General features: G+C 38.8%; 1 protein-coding gene across 12 annotated transcripts in view; it reads right to left on the reverse strand.

Moving 5' to 3' along the window:
• CSPP1 (centrosome and spindle pole associated protein 1) overlaps nucleotides 1-25,580 on the reverse strand; it is a 163,598-nt gene that overhangs the window by 40,392 nt on the left and 97,626 nt on the right. For 10 of the 12 annotated variants that reach the window (XM_045006701.1, XM_045006698.1, XM_045006699.1 and 7 more), the window contains 8 exons: nucleotides 21,378-21,490; nucleotides 19,550-19,699; nucleotides 17,231-17,383; nucleotides 12,755-12,859; nucleotides 9,668-9,734; nucleotides 7,287-7,407; nucleotides 4,774-4,919; nucleotides 3,620-3,760 (listed from right to left, as the gene is read on the reverse strand). In XM_045006701.1, coding sequence (XP_044862636.1) covers nucleotides 3,620-3,760; nucleotides 4,774-4,919; nucleotides 7,287-7,407; nucleotides 9,668-9,734; nucleotides 12,755-12,859; nucleotides 17,231-17,383; nucleotides 19,550-19,699; nucleotides 21,378-21,490 — 996 coding nt within the window. The remainder of the gene's footprint in view (nucleotides 1-3,619; nucleotides 3,761-4,773; nucleotides 4,920-7,286; nucleotides 7,408-9,667; nucleotides 9,735-12,754; nucleotides 12,860-17,230; nucleotides 17,384-19,549; nucleotides 19,700-21,377; nucleotides 21,491-25,580) is intronic. The other 2 variants (XM_045006706.1, XM_045006697.1) reach the window with 1 other exon arrangement.

A 25,580-nucleotide genomic window follows, 5' to 3' on the forward strand; every position in this document is an offset into this window, starting at 1 on the left:
TTTTTACTTATCTAAAATAAACTGGTGAATTAAAAAAGATTTAGGATCTTAAGGGATAGCCATATTCAATATTCTATTAGTCATTAGGATTAAACAAACTTCAGGGCTTTAAAATCTATCTGATCTGAATAGTTACTATATAAAAATAGCCAAATGGAACTTAGGAGTAATAAAAGAATTCTTAGACCAAAAACTTGGGTAAGTTGGAGTTAATTTTCACAAAGCACTGTTGAATGAATGAAAAAAAAAAGTTGTACGATTAACATCTCAAATATTAGAAAACCAGGGAATTGTAACTTAAGGTTAAACTTTAAAAAGAATGAGACTAAGTATAAAAAGTCATAAAGTCACTTGTACATTATTCACTCATCTCTCCTGTTTGTATGACTCTCTCACACAGCAAGAAGAGAAAGGAAAACAATTAAAAGCATGAGATTGCAAAATGACAAAAATTGCCAGGAGTCAGGGGCAAGTGTAGTATTTGAAACTACTTTTGTCATATGTTTAGAAATTTGTTAGTTTCTAAAGTTACAATGCAGCTAACATTTAAAATGTTTCTCTTATTTAAAAACCTAGGGAAAATACTGTAATAAATGTTTAGGTAAAGAAGAGTTGCATCATAGCCACATAATTATTTTTTTGTAATCTGTTGCTCCCCAAGCAACGATAGCAGAATCTCTAGAATTACTGTGAAAATAGGTTGGTCTTTGCCTCTAGAGCCAACAGCAGTGTAATTTTCATACTATATATATCTCACTCATTTCTTTTTCCCTGGAACGAGACAACAAGAAAAACATCTGATCCATTTTCACTGGAGAAAAAGGAGCTGAATTTGACTCTGAGGAAGGTAAATTGGAAAATTAACAGAGAAAAAGGCAAAGAACACATATTTCTCTTGCCCAGAACTACAGAGTAGGAAGTGACAGTAACAGACTATAAGTACCGGTAAGTGTAAAATAGAAGATGGACAATGAAAGTCATAAGACAAAGGAGAACAAAGAATTGGTGGGCTGGGGAGAGTGTCCTCTACAAGGACCATGAAGCAGCTTAACAATAAAAAGAAATTTCCCGGAATTGTGCTCAGGGTTCAGTTACTTGTCTGGCAATCTAAACTGCCCTGCAAAAGGGAACATCTGGCTTTGTTCAGATTAATGTTATTTAAAACTACATTATCCATTCATAATTGTCAAGAGATTAAATTGACAATCTGTACTCAAATTAATGGAATGAGTCAAAATTGTCTTTCATAGCTGGCAAAGCACACTCCTCTAGATAAATCAGAGCCTTCTCAAAGGCAATGTGGCCTGTTAATCAGAAACTTAATCTGATTGGGAAAATATTACAGTTCAAAAGATCCCTGCCCCAAGAAGGTCACAATTTAAGACAATAAGTCTTAAGATTTTTATATACTTTTTTTTATATACGGTATATAAAAGTTATAGTGTACATGAACATCGGAAAAGCCTGTCACAGAAAGAACCAACCCAAGAAATAGTCTTCATTTTCCTCATTAATGCATAACATATTTTTAGCTCATCACGCAATAAACACACAACTTTTGTCCTTCAAGATCAATTCTGTCACCCTTATTCATATTGGGAAGACTTGTAGAGTAAGATACTATCCAGGTCTCCTAGGACAGTTGCAAAAGAACTATTTTTCCCAACAAAAGCTACAAGTGGCAGGAATACTAAAGCCTTTACTAGCATTTATTCCAAACTCTTAGCAACTGGAGCTCTAGGTCAGCAAGAAACTCCAAATTGCAATTTTTATGAGAAGGGCTTCTCCCCAGGAGCTGTGCTGGACAAGTTTGGGCAGATAGATAAGTAACAGCTTGCCTGTAATAATGCGTCTTGCACTCCAGAATCTGAGCATTCTTTAAAACAAAAAGTATCTAGCTTTTATGGCAGCAAAATAACCTCAAAAATTGTGAAGCAAATGCCATTATGTCTACCTGAGTCTTCAGAGATCCTGAAACAACAGCTCTGGCAGAGGTGAGAACTGCTCCATTCACCTGAATGGACATTTTCTCTGAACATTACTGATAGAAATGAATTTCAATAATGTGAACTAACTAAAATATGTAAGAAAGAAAGATGACATTTAGATGATGTCACTGAATCCACAGTATGCAACAAAGCCTGATTATTATGTTATGATAACCTGTATCCAATCTACTGCAGGGAGCATTCATTTTGGCATTTCAAGTGAGTGGAGATTTGGTGTAGAGGCAGAATTTGTGAGATTACTACTTTTTCAGGTAGGGTCTTCTTCCCCCTTTCATGAAGGCTGTAGCCTCAAAACTACCACCATGAAGGACATAAAGTTTATACTAATTTAGTCTTTCTAGCTTTATGTATCTAGTGATCTTAGGGCATTCTATAGTGCCCCTCAGTGTAGTATTTAATTGCTTCCCAAGTCAATTAGATCTGTATAGCAAAGCTTCTAGTGTACTTCATAGGTCTTTTGCTCTTCTCCCTTCTCTATTAGAGGAAGGTCTGATCGGGATCTCTTTTGTTTTTATCTGTATCTCTCGTTCTTTCTTTTTTCCAATTAACCAAGTTATGCTGAGGAGGATTTTGCAACATTGCCTGAAAGTGGTCAGACCCTGAAAGCTCATTCCACAGCTAAAATTTCTCAGAGTACAATTTGACTTCAATTCTCATGTGCTTTGTCAACTGTATTTTTACAGAGAAGGTCAACTGTTTTAGGGCATCATGGAATGGAGAAGTGGTCACTTATGAAGCTGCATCCTAACCCACTGATGGCTTTGAAGATAAGATCCAAGGTACTGAAATGGCAGATGACTGGTTCAAAGACGTTTTGTATTATTGAAGGTGAAAAAGTTAATTTACCTAACAAGAAACAGAAACAAATCCTCCACTGAATTTTAATGGAGTTATGACAATTAACACCAGCTGAGGACCTGCCCCACTGTCTTCAATACTCCAAAAGGGGACCTGCAGGGTAAGGCTATCTAAGTTGCTACATCTGATATGGGGCTTCTATGACAATGGCTGGTTTTGAGACTGAAAACAGCAGAACTTCGTCTTCACTAATCCTCAGCATATTTCTTGTTTAAAAGTCAAAGACACATTAGTAGCTACACTAACTTCAGTCTAAATAATTCTTGGTTTCCAAAACTATCTATATTGAGTGAGGAAGTATTGTTGTCTTGCAGAACTAATCTGCTAATGATTGAAGATCATCTTCAGTCACTTCTGTCAAACTCAACTTTCCAGAAAGGGAAAGTATTGACGACTCTTTAGATTTTAAGAAACAGGAACTGCCCTAAACTTCTGCTATATTTTTTAAAATAAGCATGAATTCACAATAAAATTACTCCCAAAGAACCAAGGAGAAGCATCCACTCTAACAATGGAAATGCAGACAGCTAGACTGGCTTTTTCTTTATTATGTACTATTAAAATATATAGAACTGCAACAGTAGCTTTACCTTTTCTGTTTTACAACAAATTACTGTGAACCTGCATGCATTCTTCAGAGCAAGCCAATGAGTTAAAGGAAATTTAAAACTATAATTGAGGATTATTACAGTTATATCAAAAACAAAGCCAATAAAAATACATTTAATTCTCTCAAGTCACTCTTTTCTTACCTTCTGCATCCCTCCTCATTTTCATTCTGTTGAGTTTCTTCCGCTGCTCTCTTAGCAATGCCTGCTGTTGAATCTCTAAGGTTTGATCATCTTTTGGGGAATCGGGGTACATATATCTTAAGTCTGCTCGTGTTTCTGAATCTGTTGCATAGATTGTGAATTTTAAATTTCATCACAATACTATTTCAGAAACATTTACTTTAAAAATGTGAACTACATGCATTTAAAAAGCATTAGGACCATCAATACTAATAATGGCAAAAAAGTGGATGGCTTGTAATAATATGTTAAAATACCACTTCATAAAAAAAATTCAAAGACGGCAATAAAGTGTATCAAATGAAAAAAATAACTGTAAGCAACTTCAATTTGCCAGAAAACAAACAAACCCAAAGACCGTAACAATGTATAAATACCTGGGATTGTTAGTAGTGGTTGGATTAGGAGTTTCAATGATTCTATGGTAATGACAACAACTAAATTAAAGGGTTGACACAGTGAATTTTGATTGTGGTGATACTTCTTTTGGTTAATAAGAAAGCACAGATATGTCAGATGTAAACTGCCATCAGACACTGAGGGCGGGATTTCAAAAGTGCCTCTATTATTTAAGAGCACAAATTCTGTAGACTTTCACTGGGACTTGTGCTCCAAAGCCACTTTGGGATTTTCAAAAACACCTCTCAGCACCTTCCTGTGAAAGGATCATTGCACACACAAGTGCATTAAAAAAGCTGCTGAAACATTCCTATGCTTTCCTGTTTAATGGAAGTTAAGTATATCATCATTTTGGGGAACCGAAATATTTTGCACTGCAAATTGACATACGTGCTCCACAAAAACAACACAGAATGTGTTAGAGAATGCCACTAAAAACATTCCAAGGGGCTGTTTTAGCAGCCAGGAATGAGCTGGATATAGTGGTTCCCTGGCCATACTACTTATGCCATGGTGCAGCAAGCAGTGGACTCCTCAGCTCACTAGTTAAACCAGAATGCCAGTAGGAAAGAAGATACGGTGAGGGCCAGGACCCTGTCCATAGTGTTTGTGTTAAGGGCAACTGTGAGAAGGATTACTGAATTTTCTTTTAAATGCTAGGAAATGATTAAGAGATGCAAATAAATCTCCAATCAGAAAGGATAACATCCACTTGCCTTTGTATTTAAGTTCATTGAACTCCCTGATATTCTGAACATTGACAGGGTCAGCTGCACCCTTTGATGAAGGTCGCCTGACTGGAGCTTGCATCCGAAGCCTGGCCATCTCAAATACATCCATTACATTTTTCTCTCTTTTCCTGCTTGAAAAGTTTGTAAACCAAACATTCAGTGTCGGTAACAGTTCCCCATTCATAACTTATTTGAACATGTCACTCAGTATTACTCCAAGTGAACACTATTACTTGGATATTGTATCCTGCCAGTCAAAGAATAAAACTATTTGAAATTTGAAGACAGTTTTTAAAATAATTAAATTTCTCTGTGTGTTACAAATGGAAGCAGTGTGGTATCTAAACCCATTAAGTTCACACTGATGACATGGAAATGAGCTGGATGGTCCTATGATTACTATGTGATGAGATTTGCAAATAATCAAAACATAAAAGAAGGATAATGCAAAATTCATTTACTTAACCAGTGCAGTTCTAATAATTTATGTTAGTATAGTTATACAGTACACTAGTAAATGTTCTGTGCTATATTTTTGTAATGAAGTATTCATAACAACGTCTCTCTCAACAGCAGTAGGTTATTATACAGACACTGCTGGCCTTGTACACACATTATGGCCTGAGGAAAAAGGACTAGTGAAATGTGAATTAGCAAGATTCTAGTGTATGTCTGAAGGAATGTAAACAGTCAACAAACCAAAAAATAAAATTCAAAAAATACAAGAAGCTATTTGTTGGGTCAAGTATTTTCTATACTTAAGACATACAAAAGGAGAAATCTATTTCAATTTAAATTCAGATGAAATGATAACTAGCATCAGCAATGTACAACAGTAGATGTAAGAACTAATGTTGGAGTTGTATTTTCCGGGTGTAAACGCATGCTTTACTGCAAGAAATGGAAACTGGAGACCAGCTGGCATCAGAGACTTATATTTTCCCCTTAAAATATTAGGTTTAGAAAGCAATGGATATAGATAATAACCAACTGGATAATTCCTTTGAAAAAGCATATATTAATGAAATTCATAGATAAGGCCAAAAGGGAACACTATGATCAGCTAGACCAGTGGTCCCCAATGAGGTGCCCGCTGGGGCATCTATGTGCGCCTGTGTACTGGCCGGAGGACAAAAATTCGCCGAAATGCCACGTCACCAAGAGGTGCCGCTGCCGAAATGCTGCCGAAAAGCAGCATCACCAAGAGGGGCCGCTGCCGAAATGCCACTGATTTTTGGCAGCGACACCTCTTGATGACACTACTTCGGCGGCATTTCGGTGGCAATGCCTCTTGACGTTGCTGCTTCTCGGCGGCATTTCAGCAGATGCTTGTCCGCCAGCCACGGTCCTCGGTGGCTCGTCATCTGGCACCCACCACCTGGAAAAGGTTGGGGACCACTGATCTAGTCTGATCTCCTGCATAATACAGACCATTGGACTTCACTGAATTAATTCCTGTCTGAACAAGAGCATATATCTTTTAGAAAACATGCAATATTTGAACATTTCCAGTGAAGGAACGACCACAACCACCTTAGGTGAACTGTTCCAATGGTTAATTACCCTTATTGTTAAAAATTTGCTCCTTATTTCTAATCTAAATTTGTCTTGCTTCATCTTCCAACATGGGATCTTCTTATACTTTTGCCTACTAGACTGAAAAACCCTTCATTATCAAAACGTCCTTTTCCCCACATAAGTATTTAGAGACTACGATCCTGTCAGTCCTTAACCTTCTCTTTGACAAGCTCAAATGATTAAGCTCCTTGAGTCTTTCACTATAGCTCATATTTTCCAACTGTTTAATTGTTGTGGCACTTCTCTGAACCCTCTGAAATTTAGAACATCTTTCTTGAATTTTGGTCACCAGAACTGGACACAGTATTCCACCAGTGGTCACACCAGAGCAAAATACAAGGGTAATAGAACCTTGTTATCCTGCCAGATATTGCCATTTATACGTCCAAGGATTGCATTAGCCCTTTTGGCCACAACACACTGGGAACTCGTGTTCAGCTGATTATTCATTCTGACCCATGAGTCTTTTTTAGATTCACTGCTTCCCAGGATAGAGTTCCCCATCCTGTAAGCATGGGCCACAGAACACCCTAAATTATGCATTTTGCAGGGTGTTATGCTCAACAATGTAATGCTGTATTATAAAAGAGTTTGAACATTTTGTATGCAAGTTTAATCCCGTAACTACACCGCTATCTCGATATAACGCCACCTGATATAACACAAATTTGGATATAATGCGGTGAAGCAGTACTCCGGGGGGGCGGGGCTGCGCACTCCAGTGGATCAAAGCAAGTTCAATATAACATGGTTTCACCTACAACGCAGTAAGATTTTTTGGCTCCCAAGGACAGCGTTATATCGAGGTAGAGGTGTATTTTCATATTTTTGTTTTTGCTCAAGTGTCTTCTGGCAGGTTAATATAGCTTTAGGCATAGTGCGAGAACTGGCTTTAGAAGTGTGTGTTTAAAAAATCTTACCTTGTAATGGCTACATCATCATCACTGGCTACATTGAGCAATTGTTCCTGAAGTCGCCGCTCTTCACTTCGGAGCTGTTTCCTCATCTCTGACAGCTCATTTATCACATTCTTTCTTTCCTCTGGAATTTAACATAGATAATTTAAAAAAAAAAAGTTATAGAGGAACACTATTTGTTTTGGCCACTTCAGAAATCTAAAGTGTAAAAATACGGTGATTGTTGTTAAAACTAAGATAATACATATAATAAAAATGCAGGAATGTCAGTTTGTGTGTCACTTTGAAACCTAAAATGTCTGTAGAGTCAGTGCAAAGCTATGGGAATAGCTATAAGCATGGTCAAGAGCCCTTCTTGTTCAGAATACTACCAGGTTCAATCACCACTGGGTTTTGAAGTCTGTTACTGTCCAATTTTTAAGTATCCAGTCATTCTGACTGTACAAATTACACACATGCCACAGCAAAGCATGTATCTATGCCATGCCAAGAGTCCTAGACCATTATGATACCAGAAGTAATTCAACCAACCACCCTTACTATACCGCTAATTTGCATTCAACGATTTCATTGGTTATATGATGGAGACTGCACAGATGGTGGATTGCCTGGCCCAATTGCCACGGTTCTTCAAAACTGCCAGCACAACACAACACAACAAGCACACACAATAACCCCAAAACACAGTCCCTCAAGCAGCACACACCCCTGATTTGTCACGCACACAAGCCAACACAAAAGTCCCAGTACAATCCCCCCAAACATAAATCAACACAATCACTCTCAGAACATAACCAGCACATACAATAACCCCAAACATCATTCTGAAGACTAGAATGTCTGTTGAGTCCGTGTGAAGAGAGGGAAAAAGCTACAAGCATTGTTGAGAGCTCTTTATATTTAGAATATCACTAGATTCAATCCCATCACTGGGATTCATAGTCTATCATGGTCCAGTTTTTAAGTTCTCAGCCATTATTGGCTTTTTTACAAATATGACTTTATTATTACCCCCATGCAACAGCACAGGCTTTCAACTACAGTACTAGTGATTATATCAACATGATCAAGATGCAGCCTTTTATACATTTTAAATTAGTATAGAGCTTATATTTAGAGACATCCCAAGGAACAGATTACAGAGTTGTAAGAGGCATCCAAGATTAACAATCAGAAAATATACAGTTTATAAATGGAAAAATGTATTGGGAGCAAGAACGACAGAAATCACAAATGAAAAGCCCTACTCACTATTAGATAATCTAGTCTACTTCTGCCAGTGGAGGACTGTTCCCTACAGTAATTCTGGAGTGCTATGCTCACTGTAGTTGCAACTGTCCCAAATAAGGATTCTAGCACTTGTACTGGAAGACAATCCCACTGTCTAACCCAGTGGTTCTCAACCATGGGTACGTGTACTCCTGGGGGTACTCAAACATCTTCCAGGGGGTACTCAACTCATCTAGATCAGTGTTTCTCGACCTGAGGCTTGCAGCCCCGAGAATGGTCATGGGATGGGTTTAGGGGGGTTGCAAATGGCAGGGCTGGCATCAGGAGGTGACAAGTAGGGCAATTGCCATCCCCCCCCCCACAAAACTAAGTTACATGCTTCAGCCCCGGGCGGCAGGACTTGTGAGACAAGGCTCACAAGTAAAAACAGGCCCAAGTATCACACTGAAATGTAAGTACAATGTTTATATTCCAATTGATTTATTTTATAATTATATGGTAAAAATGAGAAAGTAAGCTGTTTTTCAGTAATAGTGTGCTGTGACACTTTTGTATTTTTATGTCTGATTTTGTAAGCAAGTAGTTTTTAAGTGAGGTGAAACTGGGGATACTTAAGACAAATCAGACTCCTGAAAAGGGGTACAGTCATCAGGAAAGGTTGAGAACCACTGGTCTAACCAATCTCACTACCAAGAAAATTTCCTTATAACCAGCACAAATTAATTTTCTTTATTTCATAACAGTAGCCCTAGTTATACTCATATCATGTACTACCCTAAAGCAGACACATGATTAATACTAATACCATGCAAACAAATGCATTTTCTTACATGAGACTTCTGTTGAAAACAGAACACTCTTATTGATGCACAGTAAACTTCTTTAAATTAAGGGTGATTTTCAAATATAATTGCCAATATCCGAAAACAAAAGATCAATAATTTTTCCACGAGGGTATGTGAAAAAAATGTTTGTTAGAAAAAATTCAAATAAAAGTATTTGCTGATATCTTTGGGATCTAAAAGTGTCTGGAGTTTCTCTCTCCACAAGATACTTACAGTCAATATCAGAAAAGAAGACAACAGAGAAAGAGGAGATTAACATATATTAAGTGTATATTAGTTATGCTATCATGGAATAAAGAGAATACCAACCATATGCACGCATCTGGTTTCTTCTAGCTGGGACTGGAGGAGACGGAACCCTGGATTGTGGAATATCCTAACAAATATAACAAATGTGTCATTTTCATACTTAACAGTAAGTAAGCACTTCAGGCAGATGAGAAATTAAAAAGTACTGAACCTAAAAATATCTGGTGCCTGATCATACTGAAACTACTGGCAGAATGAGGGAGAGAGAATGAGAATCTGATAGTCTCTAGTAATCTCTATTTCTTAAAAAAATCTGCTGTTTAAATACATACTAAAATCACCAACATCATTTATTTGTACTGTGGTAATATCTAGAAGTCCCTATCAAGGACTACCAAGGCCCGACTGTGCTAGGTGCTGCACAAACCTATGAATAAAAGACAGATCCTGTCCCAGAGAACTTGTTAGAGAAGCTTCTGGATTGGGACTCAAGAGGCGCTGAGGGCTCTGGAACTGACCCACATGGACTATGCTGTAACTTTCTGTTCTCCATGTTAACTAAGGATTTTCTACACTGTGTTCCAGACATCTAATAAACCTTCCTGCTTTTACAACATTGGCTGAGAGTCACTCCGCACCCCGTTGGGTGTGTAACTCTCCCTCAGGTGTCCCACTCAGGTGGACTCACTGAAGAGAGCTCCTGGCAAGAAGTAGTGATGCTGAAGGCTCTGAGGTTTGGCGCCAGGAGGCGGAGAAGCCAAGCAGCTTGCTCTGGTGAGAATGTGACCCTAACGGTGTTGACACATTGAAAGAGTCCTCCCAGGGACTGTTCCAGAACTGTGCAAGAGCATCCGTGACAGATGTGAAGGAGGAAACTGTGATATTACCTGTTAAGAAATAACTTATCTGTACAGGAAAATATGCATCCAAGCTCTTGATGTAAAATATATTCTATTGAACACTGAATTAGTTTAAGACTTTCAGTTCTCTTTATACCTTGAGAGACATGGATACAAAAGCAACCATCGCTCCAGGGATAAGTGTTACCTCAACCATTAAAACTAATGTCAAGTTCTTCTTTGAGAGAGCAGATAATATAGCTCCATCAGGAGCTCTTTATTGACCTGAAAATCAAAAAAGAATCCTACAAAAAAGAGGAAACATCGACAAATTGCTAAGGATGAGTACAAAAGAACAGCACAAGCAAACACAAACAAAATCAGAATGCCTAAGGTACAAAATGAGTTATACCTAGCAAGGATTATAGAAAGCAATATGAAGAAGTTCTAGAAATAAAAGCAAGAGAAAGATGAAGAAAAATGTAGGACCGCTCTTTAGCAGGAAAGGAAAGAAAACAACAGACAACATCAAGAAGGCTGAGGAGTGATGCCTATTATGCGTCACTCTTGACTAAAAAGATAAATTAATATTGACAACAAGGGATAATGAACACAAGCCAAAATAGTGAAATTATAGGTCGAAGAATATTTAGATAAATTAAATGTCTTGAAGTCAGCAGGACCTGATGAAATTTCACTTGAGGGTACTTAAGGAACTAGCAGAAGCAATCTCGGAACAATTAGTGATTATCTTTGAGAACTCACAGAAGATGGGTAAGATCCCAGAAGACTGAAGAAGGGCAAACATAGAACTTATCTTTATGAATGGGAGCAAAGAGGACTCAGGGAATTATGCACCAGTTACCCTAACTTCAATACCTGGAAAGATACTGGAACAAATTATTAAACAATCAATTTGTAAGCATCTAGAGGATTGTGGGATTACAAGAAATAGTCAATATGGGTTTGTCAGGAACAAAGGGTGCCAAGACAACCTAAATTTCCTTCTTTGACACGGTTATTGGTCTTGGATGGGGGAGGGGAAAGCTGCAGATGTGATATATTTTTATTTTAGTAAGCCTTTTTATACAGTTCCATATGACAGTCTCATATGCACACTAGAGAAATGTGGTCTAGGTGAAATTACTATAAGGTGGCTGCAAAACTGATTGAAAGACTATACTTAAAAAGAGTAGCTATCAATGGTTTTCTGTAAAACTGGGGAGGACATAGGTGAGGTTGCAGGGATCTGTCCTAGGTCCAGTACTATTCAATATTTTCATTAATGATTTGGATAATGGAATGGAGAGTATTCTTATAAAATCTGTAGATAACACCAATCTGGGAAGGATTGCTAGAATTTTGGAGGACAGGATTAGAATTCAAAAGGACTAAAACAAATTAGAGGATTGGTCTAAATTCAGAAAGATTAAATTCAATAAATACAAGTGCAAAGTACTACATTTAGGAAGGAAAATCAAATGCATATCTACAAAAAGGGGGATAACTGGCAAGGTGGTAGTACTGCTGAAAAGTATCAGAAGGTTAAAAGCAGATAAACTAATGCAGTTGCAAAAAAGGCTAATCTCATTCTGGGGTCTATTAAAAGGAATGCTGTATGTAAGACATGGGAGGTAACTTCCCTGTTCTACTCAACACTGGTGAGGCCTCAGCTGGAGCACTGAGTGTAGTTCTGGGCACAGGCTTCAAGAAAGATGTGGACAAATTGGAGAGAGTCCAGAGAGGAGCAACAAAAATGATAAAAGGTTTTAAAAAAACCGGCATATTTAGTCTTGAGAAAAGAAGATTGGGGGACAGATGTTGTGAAATCCTCATCATTGTAGGTTTTTAAGACCAGGTTAGACAAACACCTGACAGGGATGATCTAGGATTATTTGGTCATGCCTCAGTGCAGGGACTAGATGACCTCCCAAGGTCCTTTCCAGTCCTATATTTCTGTGATTCTGTGATGCAAGGGAGAACTTGAGAACTTATAACAAATGTCAGTTCAGAAGAATGTCAGTTCCATCATCTCAGTTATTGTCTATATATCTTACATAAAATAGAAGGGTGGTATTGACCCTTTCAGAAAGAATATATCCAGAATACATTTAAGAATTTAGACAGAGCAGATGATTTTAAAAAAATACTTTAATATTCAAAAAGTTTGCACACCAAATGTCACAGGCTATGGCAAGTGCATCACAAATTATTTGCACTGATCTGTCAAAACTGTAACTGGTCACTGATATTTTCACACACTACCACTTGTACACTAATTATTAAGTTTGAAATATAAGAATCATACTTGCGTGTAATAAGACATATGGCTTTCAACAGAAGGAGGCCTCTCATCCTTCTGTAAGGACTTGTTCTGAAGAGCAGGAATGACAGGGGAAGGTTGCCTTGAAAACTGAAAATGAGGAAAACGTACATGATTGTAACAAGTTTCCTATTAATGCTTAATAAATTATTATATTAAAAGGAGGAGCTGGCTAAAATAAAAACTTATTGAAGCTTTTAATTCTTCATAAAATACTTTTAATATATTCATCAGCTGTATTTTAATATAATTTCATTTGCTTGGACTTTCTTTTATTTTATTTTTATCATTTACACATTTTGCTTTCAATGTTTAAGTATTTGTTTTAACAAAAATATTATACAGATAGTTGCCTTTTTTGTTTACATATAATCATGATAAAGATTTCAGCCTTTGTAATTAGTTCTTAGATGCATTTTGTGTTGTACTTATAGAAATTACCTTTATAAAATGTATGCATGTTATAATTATTTAGTCATCATTTTTAAATCTTATAATTAACTAAGTCACATGTCCTCTTATTTCCTCTATTCAATTACCACATTTTTGTACAATATTTCTCCAACACACACGCATACAATGAAATTAATCTATGACAAATTGAGAATCTGTCTGTGTAATCAATGAATTCTGTGTGAGATCATGAACTGTCTGTATGTATCTTTATCAAGATCCAAACTCAATTTTGAATGTACAGGCTTCTGCCTCCCGTTTGCCTCCCTGTTGAGATGACATTCCAAAGACTAGTGGCTAACAACAAAAGAGGGTCATTGACTTAAAATATTGAACCACTGAAATGTGATTGCTTTAGACAATAAGATAGTTCCTAACCAGGAGACCTGGTTTGTCACAGGAGAGGACGCCTTGGAGTCACCTGGGGAAGTTGGCAAGACTGGCAAGGGAGTTACCTGACAGAGAAGACTGGAAGCTTTTAAAAAGCAAGGAGCTAATTTATTTGCAGTCTTTGACCATTTTTTTCCAGCTCAAGATAAGGGAGAATCAACCCGTACACAGGGCCTGCATGAGACCCTCCTGCACACAGATGGCTAGAAAGGGATATTGGGTTTAGGACGTTTGTTGTGTTATATATGACATCATATTATGCCTACCACTTACAATCACTTAAAATCTATCTTTCTGTAGCTAATGAACCTGTTTTATATTTTACCAAAAACAGTATATTTTGCTTTAAGTTCTGGGGAACCTCCGCTTATTGTACAAAAGCTGGTGCATGTCCTCTTCACATTGAGGGAGGGGTGGACTGGGTAATAAACTTATATTGGTCAGGCTTCTGACCAAGGCAAGATGATACAGCTCTGGGATCCTAGGCTGGGGACCTGCAGGGGGGAGTTGGCTGGTGCCTTTCTCTGTGTGGTTCATGAGAGGCTTTGGATCCCTTCATGCAATTTAGCTGGGTGTGGGGCTCCACCTGCTGTTGTGGTGAGTGATTAAAGCTCCCGGAGGGGTTTGCTACTTGTTACTAGCAAAGCATTGTGAAGCCTGGTCTACACTAGGCGTTTAAACCGGTTTTAGGAGCGTAAAACCGATTTAACGCCACAACTGTCCACACTAGGAGGCACCATATATCGATTTTAATGGCTCTTTAAACCGGTTTCTGTACTCCTCCCTAACGAGAGGAGTAACGCTAGTATCGGTTTTAACATATCGGATTAGGGTTAGTGTGGACGCTGATCGACGGTATTGGCCTCCGGGAGCTATCCCACAGTGCAGCAGTGACCGCTCTGGACCGCAATCTGAACTCGGATGCAGTGGTCAGGTAGACAGGAAAAGCCCCGCGAACTTTTGAATATTTCCTGTTTGCCCAGCGTGGAGCTCCGATCAGCACGGGTGGCGATGCAGTCCGAAATCAAAATAAAGAAAGAGCTCCAGCACGGACCATGCGGATGTGATCGCTGTAAGGGCAGGCAAATCCGTTCTATCAGCGCTCCGTTACAGAAGATGAAATTCAGAATCCTTTTTTAAAAATCTCCAGACAGACGCCATAGCAGGGACTCAGCGCACTGCAGCGTGACAAGCGTAATGGAAAGCCAAAGAATCAAATGGACGGTCATGGACTGGAGGACTGAAGCTATCCCACAGTTCCTGCAGCCTCCGAAAAGTATTTGCATTCTTGGCTGAGCTCCAAATGCTTCTAGGGTCAAACACAGTGTCCGCGGTGGGTCAGGGCATAGCTTGGCAGTCTACTCACCCCCCCCACCCACCCCCAGAAGCGAAAGGGAAAACAATCCTCTGACTCTTTTACATGTCACCCTATCTTTACTGAATGCTGCAGATAGACACGATGCTGCAGCCGTCAACACCAACATCCTCACTCCCCCCCTGCCATGGGTGGCTGATGGTACAAAAGGACTGGTAACCGTCCTCGTCATCAGCCTATTGGCACATGGGGCAGTAACCATGCTGATTAGCATTCGTCAGGTCGATCAAGGGCGCCTGGCCCTAATTTTTTCTGGTGGATGGTGGATGGTGCAGTATGGCTGGTAACCATCGTCATCATTGCAACAGGGGGCTGAGCTCCATCAGCCCCCACCCTTCATGTGTAAAGAACAGATTCAGTTGCCCCTGGACTAGCAGAGGGATGCTGGGCTTCTCTCCTACACACTGCTTAATGTCCTGTCTGGACTATCATAGCAGCTGGAGGCTGCCTTCCACTCATTTCTCACTAACAAGTCACCATGTCTTTTTATTCCTGCATTCTTTATTACTTCATCACACAAGTGGGGGGACAATGCTACGGTAGCCCAGAAAGGCTGGGGGAAGAACGGAATCAACAGGTGGGGTTGTTACAGGAGCACCCCCTGTGAATAGCATACAGATCATAGTTTCTGCAGGATCTGACACAGAGCAGCTGTGCTCTCTGGTTCTATGATACAGTGGTTATCTAGTACACTTGCCTATATTCTAGGCAGGACTGATTCTATTTTTAGATACCAAAAAGGAGGGATTGACTCAGGGAGTCATTCCCAATTTTGGCTTTTGCGCCCCTGGCTAAGAGCAGCCAGGGGCACTTATGACAGCAGCAAATGGTACAAAAGGACTGGTAGTCATAATCATCCTCAGTTCCAATTTATGGAAGGGTTTGGATGGTGCAGTATGACTGGTAACCATCTCTGCTGTCATGCAAAAGCAAAAGCATGCTTCTGTGTAGCGCTGCTGAATCGCCTCTGTGAGCGGCATCTAGTACACATACGGTGAAAATCACAAAAGGCAAAACAAGCTCCATGATTGCCATGCTATGGCATCTGCCAGGGCAATCCAGGGGAAAAAGGCGCGAAATGCTTGTCTGCCGTTGCTTTCCCAGAGGAAGGAGTGACTAACGACATTTACCCAGAACCACCCGCGACAATGATTTTTGCCCCATCAGGCACTGGGATCTCAACCCGGAAGTTCCAAGGGGCGGGGGAGGCTGCGGGAACTATGGGATAGCTAGGGAATAGCTACCCACAGTGCAACGCTCCAGAAGCCGACGCTAGCCTCGGACCGCGGACGCACACCACCGAATTAATGGGCTTAGTGTGGCCGCGCGCAATCGATTGTATAAAATCTGTTTTACAAAACCGGTTTATGCAAATTCAGAATAGTCCCGTAGTGTAGACGTACCCTGAGAGACAGCCCAGGCTGGGGAGTTAAGGGGCACAGCAGTACCCCAGTTCCAGGTTGTACCCTGGGGATCCTGTCACAGTGGGGTACCTCATTCAGTGCACTAAAGTGCCCCAGTAATAACCATGTGACTGAAAACGAGACAATGACTATGCTCTTAAATGAACTCATGCAGAAAAATGACAAAAGACAAAAACACCATATTTACCAGTGAGCAAACACTTTTCACAAAATGATCATTCTACATCTAACCTGTCAGTTCTCAAACTCAAAGGAAACCTGCACAATGCTTTCAAAAGATGAGCCTAAGAGCTTACATTCATAACTTTGCTCGACACTAAAAATCATGGACTCAGTAAAAACCCTGGATTTATGGCTCATTACAATAATCTGTAACCCACTAACTCTCCTTTGTCCTATGACTGCAGAGGTGTTAACTGCCCACTTCACCTTGAATGGTCTCTTGCAACATGTGTTAATTTCTTATGATAAGCAATCTGTTACATCTTGTATTTAGCTGTGAGACTCTAAGCACCTTTCCCAGATGTGTAGATCTCTGTGTAAGCTTGTCTCTTTCACCAACAGAAGCTGGTCTAATAAAAGACATTACCCTCACCCACCGTGTCACTCTGTGCATATACTAGGTTTTTTTGTCAAAATTTCCCACCATTGCTAATGTCGGTAGATATAAAGGGAGGACTAGTGAAGACAGGGCCTTCAGCAGCTGCTAGAAAACAGTTGCAGTTTTATTACCATGATTCAATTTTTCTAGCAATTGTCTTACTAAAAATAAAATAGGACGATATGTTTAGACTTTAGAAAGTCCTTAAAGTGTACCACCTTTTTTTTCTCTTCCATCTTTGCTATTTTTTCTCGCTCATAATATTGTCTAAGTTGTTCATTCTGTTTTTCTTCCTCCTCTTTCCTCTTTTTTTCAGCCTCTTTTCGTCTTTCTTCAGTTAATCGAATTAGCTCTTCATTTTTTAATCTTTGCTGTAAAGAGAATATTGTTGGTGAATAAAAACAAAAAATAATCAATATTTTTTAAGGGTTTTTTTATTTTGCTTGAGAAATTAAAATTATATGTGAGTGGTAAATATGAATGGAAAAAACAACATGCAGTTGATCTAATGAACAAAGTTTTCAAATTAGAACTTTTGCCATATACCGCTAAAACATCTGAAGTGAAATCCTGGCTCCAGTGAAGTCAATGGCAGAACCCCCACTGAATTCAGAAAGGCCAGGATTTCACCTCTGATGCACTGGTCTCATTCAGAGCTAGACTGAGGCTCAGAGGCTTTTAATGACAGGATTCAGAGTAGCAGCCGTGTTAGTCTGTATCCGCAAAAAAAACAGGAGTACTTGTGGCACCTTAAAGACTAACAAATTTATTGTAGCATGAGCTTTCGTGAGCTAAAGCTCACTTCTTCGGATGCATAGAATGGAACACACAGACAGGAGATATTTATACATACAGAGAACATGAAAAGGTGGAAGTATGCATACCAACAGGCAGAGTCTAATCAATTGAGATGAGCTATCGTTAGCAGGAGGAAAAAAAACTTTTTGAAGTGATAATTAAGATGGCCCATAGAAGGTGTGAGGAGAACTTAACATAGGGAAATAGATTCAATTGGTGTAATGACCCAACCATTCCCAGTCTTTATTTAGACCACAGTTAATGGTATCTAGTTTGCATATTAATTCAAGTTCAGCAGTCTCTCAAGGCTTTTAAGACTCAGCCTTGAGTAAACAATGGTACATAGCTGTGCCACACCCACAAGATCCTCAAAAATAAATTGTTGCTCAGTCAAAATTATTCCCCTACTCCTGGAGGAAAGTTGCAACAATACTTTACAGTGTAGGGTTAATTTCCCTCATTATACAAGCCCAGCTCTGTTAGTCAACCTCCTGAGAGAGACTGAGACAAGACTCCTGTCCCCACCCCACCAAATTGCTCATAAATGGGAGCAAAGGGGCAGAATCTGGAACGCTGAGATCGTGGTCCATGTCACGCCTTAGGCTATGATCTACAAAGGTTTTACACAGCCATGCAGAGGATTAGAGGAGGTGTTACTTCCCTGCACAGCGACATAACACAAGGTCACAAGCTATCTATCCCACGTTAACTATGGGAAGAAATACAATCAAATTAATTCAACTTTTTAAAACTGAAAAATACATCTAAGCTTTTTATTTTGAATTACATTAAAACTGCACACTGCAATAACAATTTTCATTTCCACTTGGATCAGGGCAAACGTCAAGAAATTAGCACTTTTTTTCAAAAATAAGTATTCTGGCCTTGTCCAAATGAACATTGCAAACTTTTTAAAAAAAAATCAAGCTTCATCTGCAATATTTACCCCTACTACATTTACAAGTATTTCCAAAGTCTTCTACAACTAAAAGATTAGACAAAAAATACCTCCCTATGTTTCAGTTTGTTTACTTGGTGAATTTGACACTAGTCTACATTCCCCTTGTATGATCAATCTCCTCTGTGCTAACACAGCAGCAGGTGAAAAAAAATGTTCTTAAAATAAGAAAAAACAACTGTAAGTCCACAAAAACCAACATTAGGCCCACAGATAGGTTTAATACTTGACTATATTTCAACTTTTTTTTTTTAAATCTGACTAGATTTCAAATTGATGGGAGTTCTTTTAAGATTAAGGGAAGTGGAAGGATTTTGCTGACTACTTGTGGGCCCCACCTACATTCTAGTTTTCCAGTGAGCTTCCACAAGCCTTTTTCTGACACAGGCTTTGGCTACACTTACACTTCAAAGCGCTGCCGCGGTAGCGCTGCCGCGGCAGCGCTTTGAAGCTCTAAGTGTAGTCAAAGCGCCAGCGCTGGGAGAGAGCTCTCCCAGCGCTGTCCGTACTCCACCTCCCTGTGGGGAATAACGGACAGCGCTGGGAGCCGCGCTCCCAGCGCTGGGGCTTTGACCACACTGGCGCTTTGCAGCGCCGCAATTTGCAGCGCTGGAGAGGGTGTGTTTTCACACCCTGCTGCAGCGCTGCAAATTTGTAAGTGTAGCCAAGCCCACAGAGTATTTCATGAGCTTCCTTAGAGTTTGCAAAATGCAAATGCTTCAATGTGCTGGTTAGGGGTAAGGAAAAAAAAATTTAAAAAAATTAGAATTAGATAGCATACCTCCTCCTCTTTCCTTCTTTTCTTTTCCTGTTCCTCTTCATATTCTTTTTGAATTCTGGTCCTCTGTTCAGCTAGTCGCTTTTCTTCTTTTTCTTCTTCAATTCTAAGTTTTTCACGCTCTGCCTCTTCCCTGAGTCTCTTTTCCTCAATCTAGAGAACAACGCTAACATTCATTAGTGTCCAATGAACAATGTTTACACATGTGACAGGTTTCAGAGTGGTAGCCATGTTAGTATGTATCAGCAAAAAGAACGAGGAGTACTTGTGGTACCTTAGAGACTAACAAATTTATTTGGGCTTAAGCTTTCATGAGCTAAAACCCACTTCATCAGATGCATCCAGTGGAAATACAGTAGGAAGGAAAATGGACAGACAGACAGAGATCATGAAAAAAATGGAGGTTGCCAAACCAACTTTAACAAGACTAAACAATTAAAGTGGTGTATTATTAGCAAGAGAAAAAAAAACTTTTGTAGTGATAATCAGGATGGCCCATTTCAAACAGTTGACAAGAAGGTGTGAGTAACAGTAGGGGGAAATTAGCATGGGGAAATAGTTTTTAGTTTGTGTAATGACCCATCCACTCCCAATCTTTATTCAAGCCTAATTTAATGGTGTCAAGTTTGCAAATTAATTCCAGTTCAGCAGTTTCTCATTGGAGTCTGGTTTTGAAGTTTTTTTGTTGAAGAATTGCGACTTTTATGTCTGTAATTGAGTGTTCTCTGACTGTTTTTTTTTATTCTACGCAAAAGAATAAATGGACACAAATCAGACATCAAGAATTATAACATTCAAAAACCAGTCGGAGAACACTTCAACCTCCCTGGACACTCAATTATTTTCCACTGCATGCATCTGATGAAGTGGGTTTTAGCCCACGAAAGCTTATGCCCAAACAAATTTGTTAGTTTCTAAGGCGCCACAGGTACTCTTTGTTCTTTTTGTTTACATGTGTGGCACTCTGTAGATGCTTGAACCCTGCATTTGTAGCATTAAGGAGCATACAAGGCAACTGCAAGGGAATTCCAGGACCTGCCTGCACTATGGCTCAATTAACTTTTGATTTGTTTAGACTAGCTGTTTGAATAGTCTTTAAATCTTTTTGATGTATATAAAACACTGAAAGCTCTCTCTTTTTTTTTTTCAAACACAAAAAAAACTTAATCACTTCTCCCACAGAGAGCCATGCCAAACCGAGGCACAATTTTAAAATTGGTCAAACAACATTAATTTCATACACAATAATATACAACATACTTTTTTCCCCATTTTTCCTCCTCCATTCTTTTTAACTATTATGGCACTGGTCAGTTACACTATAAAACATGTTACACAACAAAAAAAAATTGTTAGCAGAACTATTGTGTACATGCATTACTAAAAATAACTAGGTTCTTATTGCTGCTTTTGTTCTTCCTGTTTCTCTACTTATGATTCTCACTTGTGTCGTATTGAATTTAGACTGTTCATTCTTAAGGGCAAGGCCTGTGCCTTCACGTTTTTATGAGGCTCTTAGCACACTTTGGGGACTCAAAAAAATATTTAAAAACACAATAGAATTTAGGTCAATCAGTAATGGCATCAATTTTCTGTTTCCAGATGGTTTATAGGACTTCACGGATTCAGGCACAATCCCACAAACACTTAAGCATGTGAGTACTCTCATGAAATTCAATGGGACTACTCATCTGCATGAAGTTAGTCACATGCATAAGTCTGTGCAGGACTGGGGCCTTGGGGAGCATGTATTAGATAAAATCCTTGATAAGTTGTATTTAAGCATCTGAGCTTTTTTACTTAACAGGGTAATATTGACACATGCATTCACCTGCAAACGAAGAAAATTCTTGTATGCCTCTTGCCGCAAAAGTTGTTGTTCAGATGGTGGCTCACCAAATATGTTACCTCGAACATAGGGAGAGGTTTGTGCAAATGTAAAACCTAGAAGAAGATGGTTTTCCAAATATAATCAAAACTAGTTTTGAGACAGAAAACCAGACGAAAGAAACACAAACATTTCTCTCCCGTGGTAGTTTACAATATACATTATCCAAATTATGTGCAGAATTTAGTATGAGTTTCACTGTTCAATTAATATGAGTTAGTTATTTGAGTTTGTACAAAAATATTCAAATAAGTAAAGGATTTTAGGATATCAAGCAACAAATAAATGATTATATAAGTCATGTTAGTATTCTGATGTTTATGATGAAAAACACAGTCTGCCACAACCAAATCTATACAGCTGCTTTCATATGTGCACCAGGGTTTACAGTTCTATTTTTTTTTAAATTAGACAAAAAAGTTTCTAAGTTCAACACTTCATTGCTTGTTATTACCATTCAGCAGATTTATCAAATATAACTCAATAGCTGTTCTTAAAATGTACTAAATTTTTTAAAACCAGAACATAATTTAAAAAACAACACAAAAACACATCTTCATTAGACTAATGTTTAGATAACAGGATGATGGGCACTACAGCAAATGCATAGATTAGAATCAAGTGATACAAATTCCTCTGCTCTAACGAGCATACTGTACTATGAATTTTAACGGTCTTTTTCAGCACAGCCACTCTGGTTAGTCTGTTGAAAATGCTATCATTAAGGGTTAAGCTGACAGTTTACTCTAAGTAAGGGTTAGCTCAGACCTGTGGTGCTCCAGGAGCAGCACTTGAAAGGAAGATTGACTCAGACATACCCCTCAGAGTTGCAGTTCCCCTGGATATCCTGTTCTCCAAAAGCAGGTGGAGAAGAAGAGAGGATTAGGAAGGTCAAAAAAGAATTTGAAGAACAGCTAGCCAAAGACTCAAAAAAGTAACAGCAAAAAAATTTTAAAATACATCATAAGCAGGAAACCTACTAAACAACCAGTGGAGCCACTGAATGATCGAGATGCTAAAGGAGCACTCAAGGACGATAAGGCCATTGCGGAGAAACTACATGAATTCTTTGCATCTGACTTCACAGCTGAGGATGTGAGGAGATTCCCAAACCCGAGCCATACTTTTTAGGTGACAAATCTGAGGAACTGTCCCAGATTGAGATGTCATTAGAGGAGGGTTTTGGAACAAATTGATAAATTAAACAGTAATACATCACCAAGACAAGATGGTTGTCATCCAAGAGTTCTGAAGGAACTCAAATATGAAATTGCAGAACCACTAACTGTGGTATGTAACCTATCATTTAAATCAGCTTCTGTACCAGATGATTGGAAGATAGCTAAGGTGACACCAATTTTTAAAAAAGCCTCCAGAGGTGATCCCAGCAATTACCAGCCAGTAAGCCTAACTTCAGTACCGGGCAAACAGGTTGAAATTATAGTAAAGAATTATTGGACACATATATGAACATAACTTGTCGGGGAAGAGTCAAGATATTTTTCGTAAAGGGAAATCATGCCTCACCAACCTACTAGAATTCTTTGAGGGGGTCAACAAGCATGTGGACAAGGGTGATCCAGTGGATAGTGTAGTTAGATTTTCAGAGAGCCTTTGACAAGATCCCTCACCATAGCTTCTTAAGCAAAATAAGATGTCATGAGATAAAAGAGGAGGCCCTCTCATAGTTCAGTAACTGAATAAAAGATAGGAAACAAAGGGTAGGAATAAATGGTCAGTTTTCAGAATGGAGGTAAATAGTGATGTCCCCCAGGAGTCTGTACTGGGACCAGTACTGTTCAACATATTCATAAATGATCTGGAAAAAGAGGTAACAATGAGGTGGCAAAATTTGCAAATGATACAAAACTACTCAAGATAGTTAAGTCCAAAGCAGAGTGCAAAGATTACAAAGGGATCTCAAAACTGGGTGACTGAGCAACAAAATGGCAAATGAAATTCAATGTTGATAAATGCAAAATAATGCACATCTGAAAACATAATCCCAACTATACATATAAAATGATGGCATCTAAATTAACTGTTACCACTCAAGAAAGAGATCTTGGCGTCACTGTGAATAGTTCTCTGAAAACATACACTCAATATGCAGCAGCAGTCAAAAAAGCAAACACAATGTTGGCAATCCTTCAGGAAGGGATAGGTAAGACAGAAAATATCATATTGTCTCTATATAAATCCATGGAATGCCCACATCTTGAATACTGCATGCGGATCTAGCCACCCCATCTCAAAAAGAGATTAGAATTGGAAAAGGTACAGAGAAGAGAAACAAAAATGATCAGAGGGTCTGGAACAACTTCCATACGAGGAGAGATTAATAAGACTGGAACTTTTCAGCTTGGAAAAGAGATGAATAAGGGAAGATATGATAGCACTCAATAATATCCATGACTGGAGTGGAGAAAGTAAATAAGGAAGCGTTATTTACTTCTTTTTGTAACACAAGAACTAGGGGTCACCAAATGAAATTAACAGGCAGCAGGTTTAAAATAAACAAAAGGAAATATTTCTTCACACAGTGCAGTGAACCTGCGGAACTCTTTGCAAGAGCATGTTGTGAAGGCCAAGACTATAATAGGGTTCAAAAAAGAAGTAGATATGTTCATGGAGGATAGGTTCATCAACGGCTATTAGCCAGGATGGGCAGGGATGGTGTTTGCCAGAAGCTGGGAATGTGCGACAGGGGATGGATCACTTGATGATTACCTGTTCTGTTCATTCCCTCTGAAGCACTTGGCATTAACTTCTGTCAGAAGACAGGATACTGGGCTAGATGGACCATTGGTCTGACCCAGTATGGCCGTTTTTATGTAGGATATGATGCCTTGGCCCTTCATCAGATACTGCTTTCTCCTCCGCTCACATCCAGCCTGCTTAGTTGAATGGTACACTGACAGTATGTGGAAGAGTCATGGCTTTATCTGTTCCCCACCCACCCGCTTGCTCAGAGGGGTTGAGGGAAATATTAAGCACAAAGCCGCCCCTTTAATTGTGTGCTCTCTCTGCACACACTCCACCCTACATCCAGATTCAAGATCTGTGTAGCTCCTGTGCAGTCAAGTCCCATTTATTCCCTTTTGGCTGCTGTTACAATCTAACCTTAAACTACTGTATACAACCTATGCCTGTCTAATTTCTAAATCAAAAACATTATAATGTTAAATTCATATTTAGTTTTCCTCTCGTGGAATCATAAATACAGTGATGATGAAGGAACAGTGGTGAGCACCATATAAGAACCTATATGCAATAGAATACTTTTCACAATTTAACTGAATATACCTGTTTCTCTATGACATTCAATGGGAAATTCACCTGTGTGGAAAGTCAGATTAAAGCCTATACAGTACACACCATTTAAGTCCCACAAAAATGGTACATTAGCACTATTCAAGACTCTCTGCACAGGAGAATTTCACTCTAGGGCTCTATTGTCTTGCTTGACTGTAAGTACCACACCAAGCAGTGTTGTCACAATTAAGAGTCTGCCATTATTATTTAACATTTTAACATAATCATAAAAACATTGTTTACTTTGGGATGGAAATTTGGCAAACTAAATACTCAGTTTTTCAAATCTCATACACAGCAAACAAAATTCGCTGAATTAAAATGTTTTTAAGTTATTGGTTCCAGGAAAAAAAAAGTTCTCTCAAGAATTTGCACAATAGGAGATTTTTTTAAAATACTCAATCTATTTTTTTCCTCAAATAAATACCCTAATAACATGCTTTTAAAAATTAACAGGATAGGGATTTAACTGAAATCGACAGTGAAATTATTGGCCTGTAACTTTGTGTTTTCATCATCTCCTTTTCCCCATTCTGTGACCTTATTCCTTAATCGAAATAGTTATGTTTTAATCTACCAGAAAGTGGAAGTCAAAAAACTGGAAATCATCCCCATAACATAAGCCTCTGCTTCATGGCTTTTCTGTTGGTCTAGTGATTTCCCAAACAACTCTCAAAGAAACCAAACAAATATTAATACAAGAGGGAATACAAGAGAGCAGCAAATGGTGGGGTGGGGTGGGACAAACAACATGACTATGACAAACTATTACTTTTAAATAACTTTTCTTTGTCATAATGTCTCTCTTTACTCCATAACCTATGAAAAAGG

Source organism: Mauremys mutica, chromosome 2, assembly GCF_020497125.1.
Source record: "Mauremys mutica isolate MM-2020 ecotype Southern chromosome 2, ASM2049712v1, whole genome shotgun sequence".
In the NCBI taxonomy this organism is placed as follows: Eukaryota; Metazoa; Chordata; order Testudines; family Geoemydidae; genus Mauremys; species Mauremys mutica.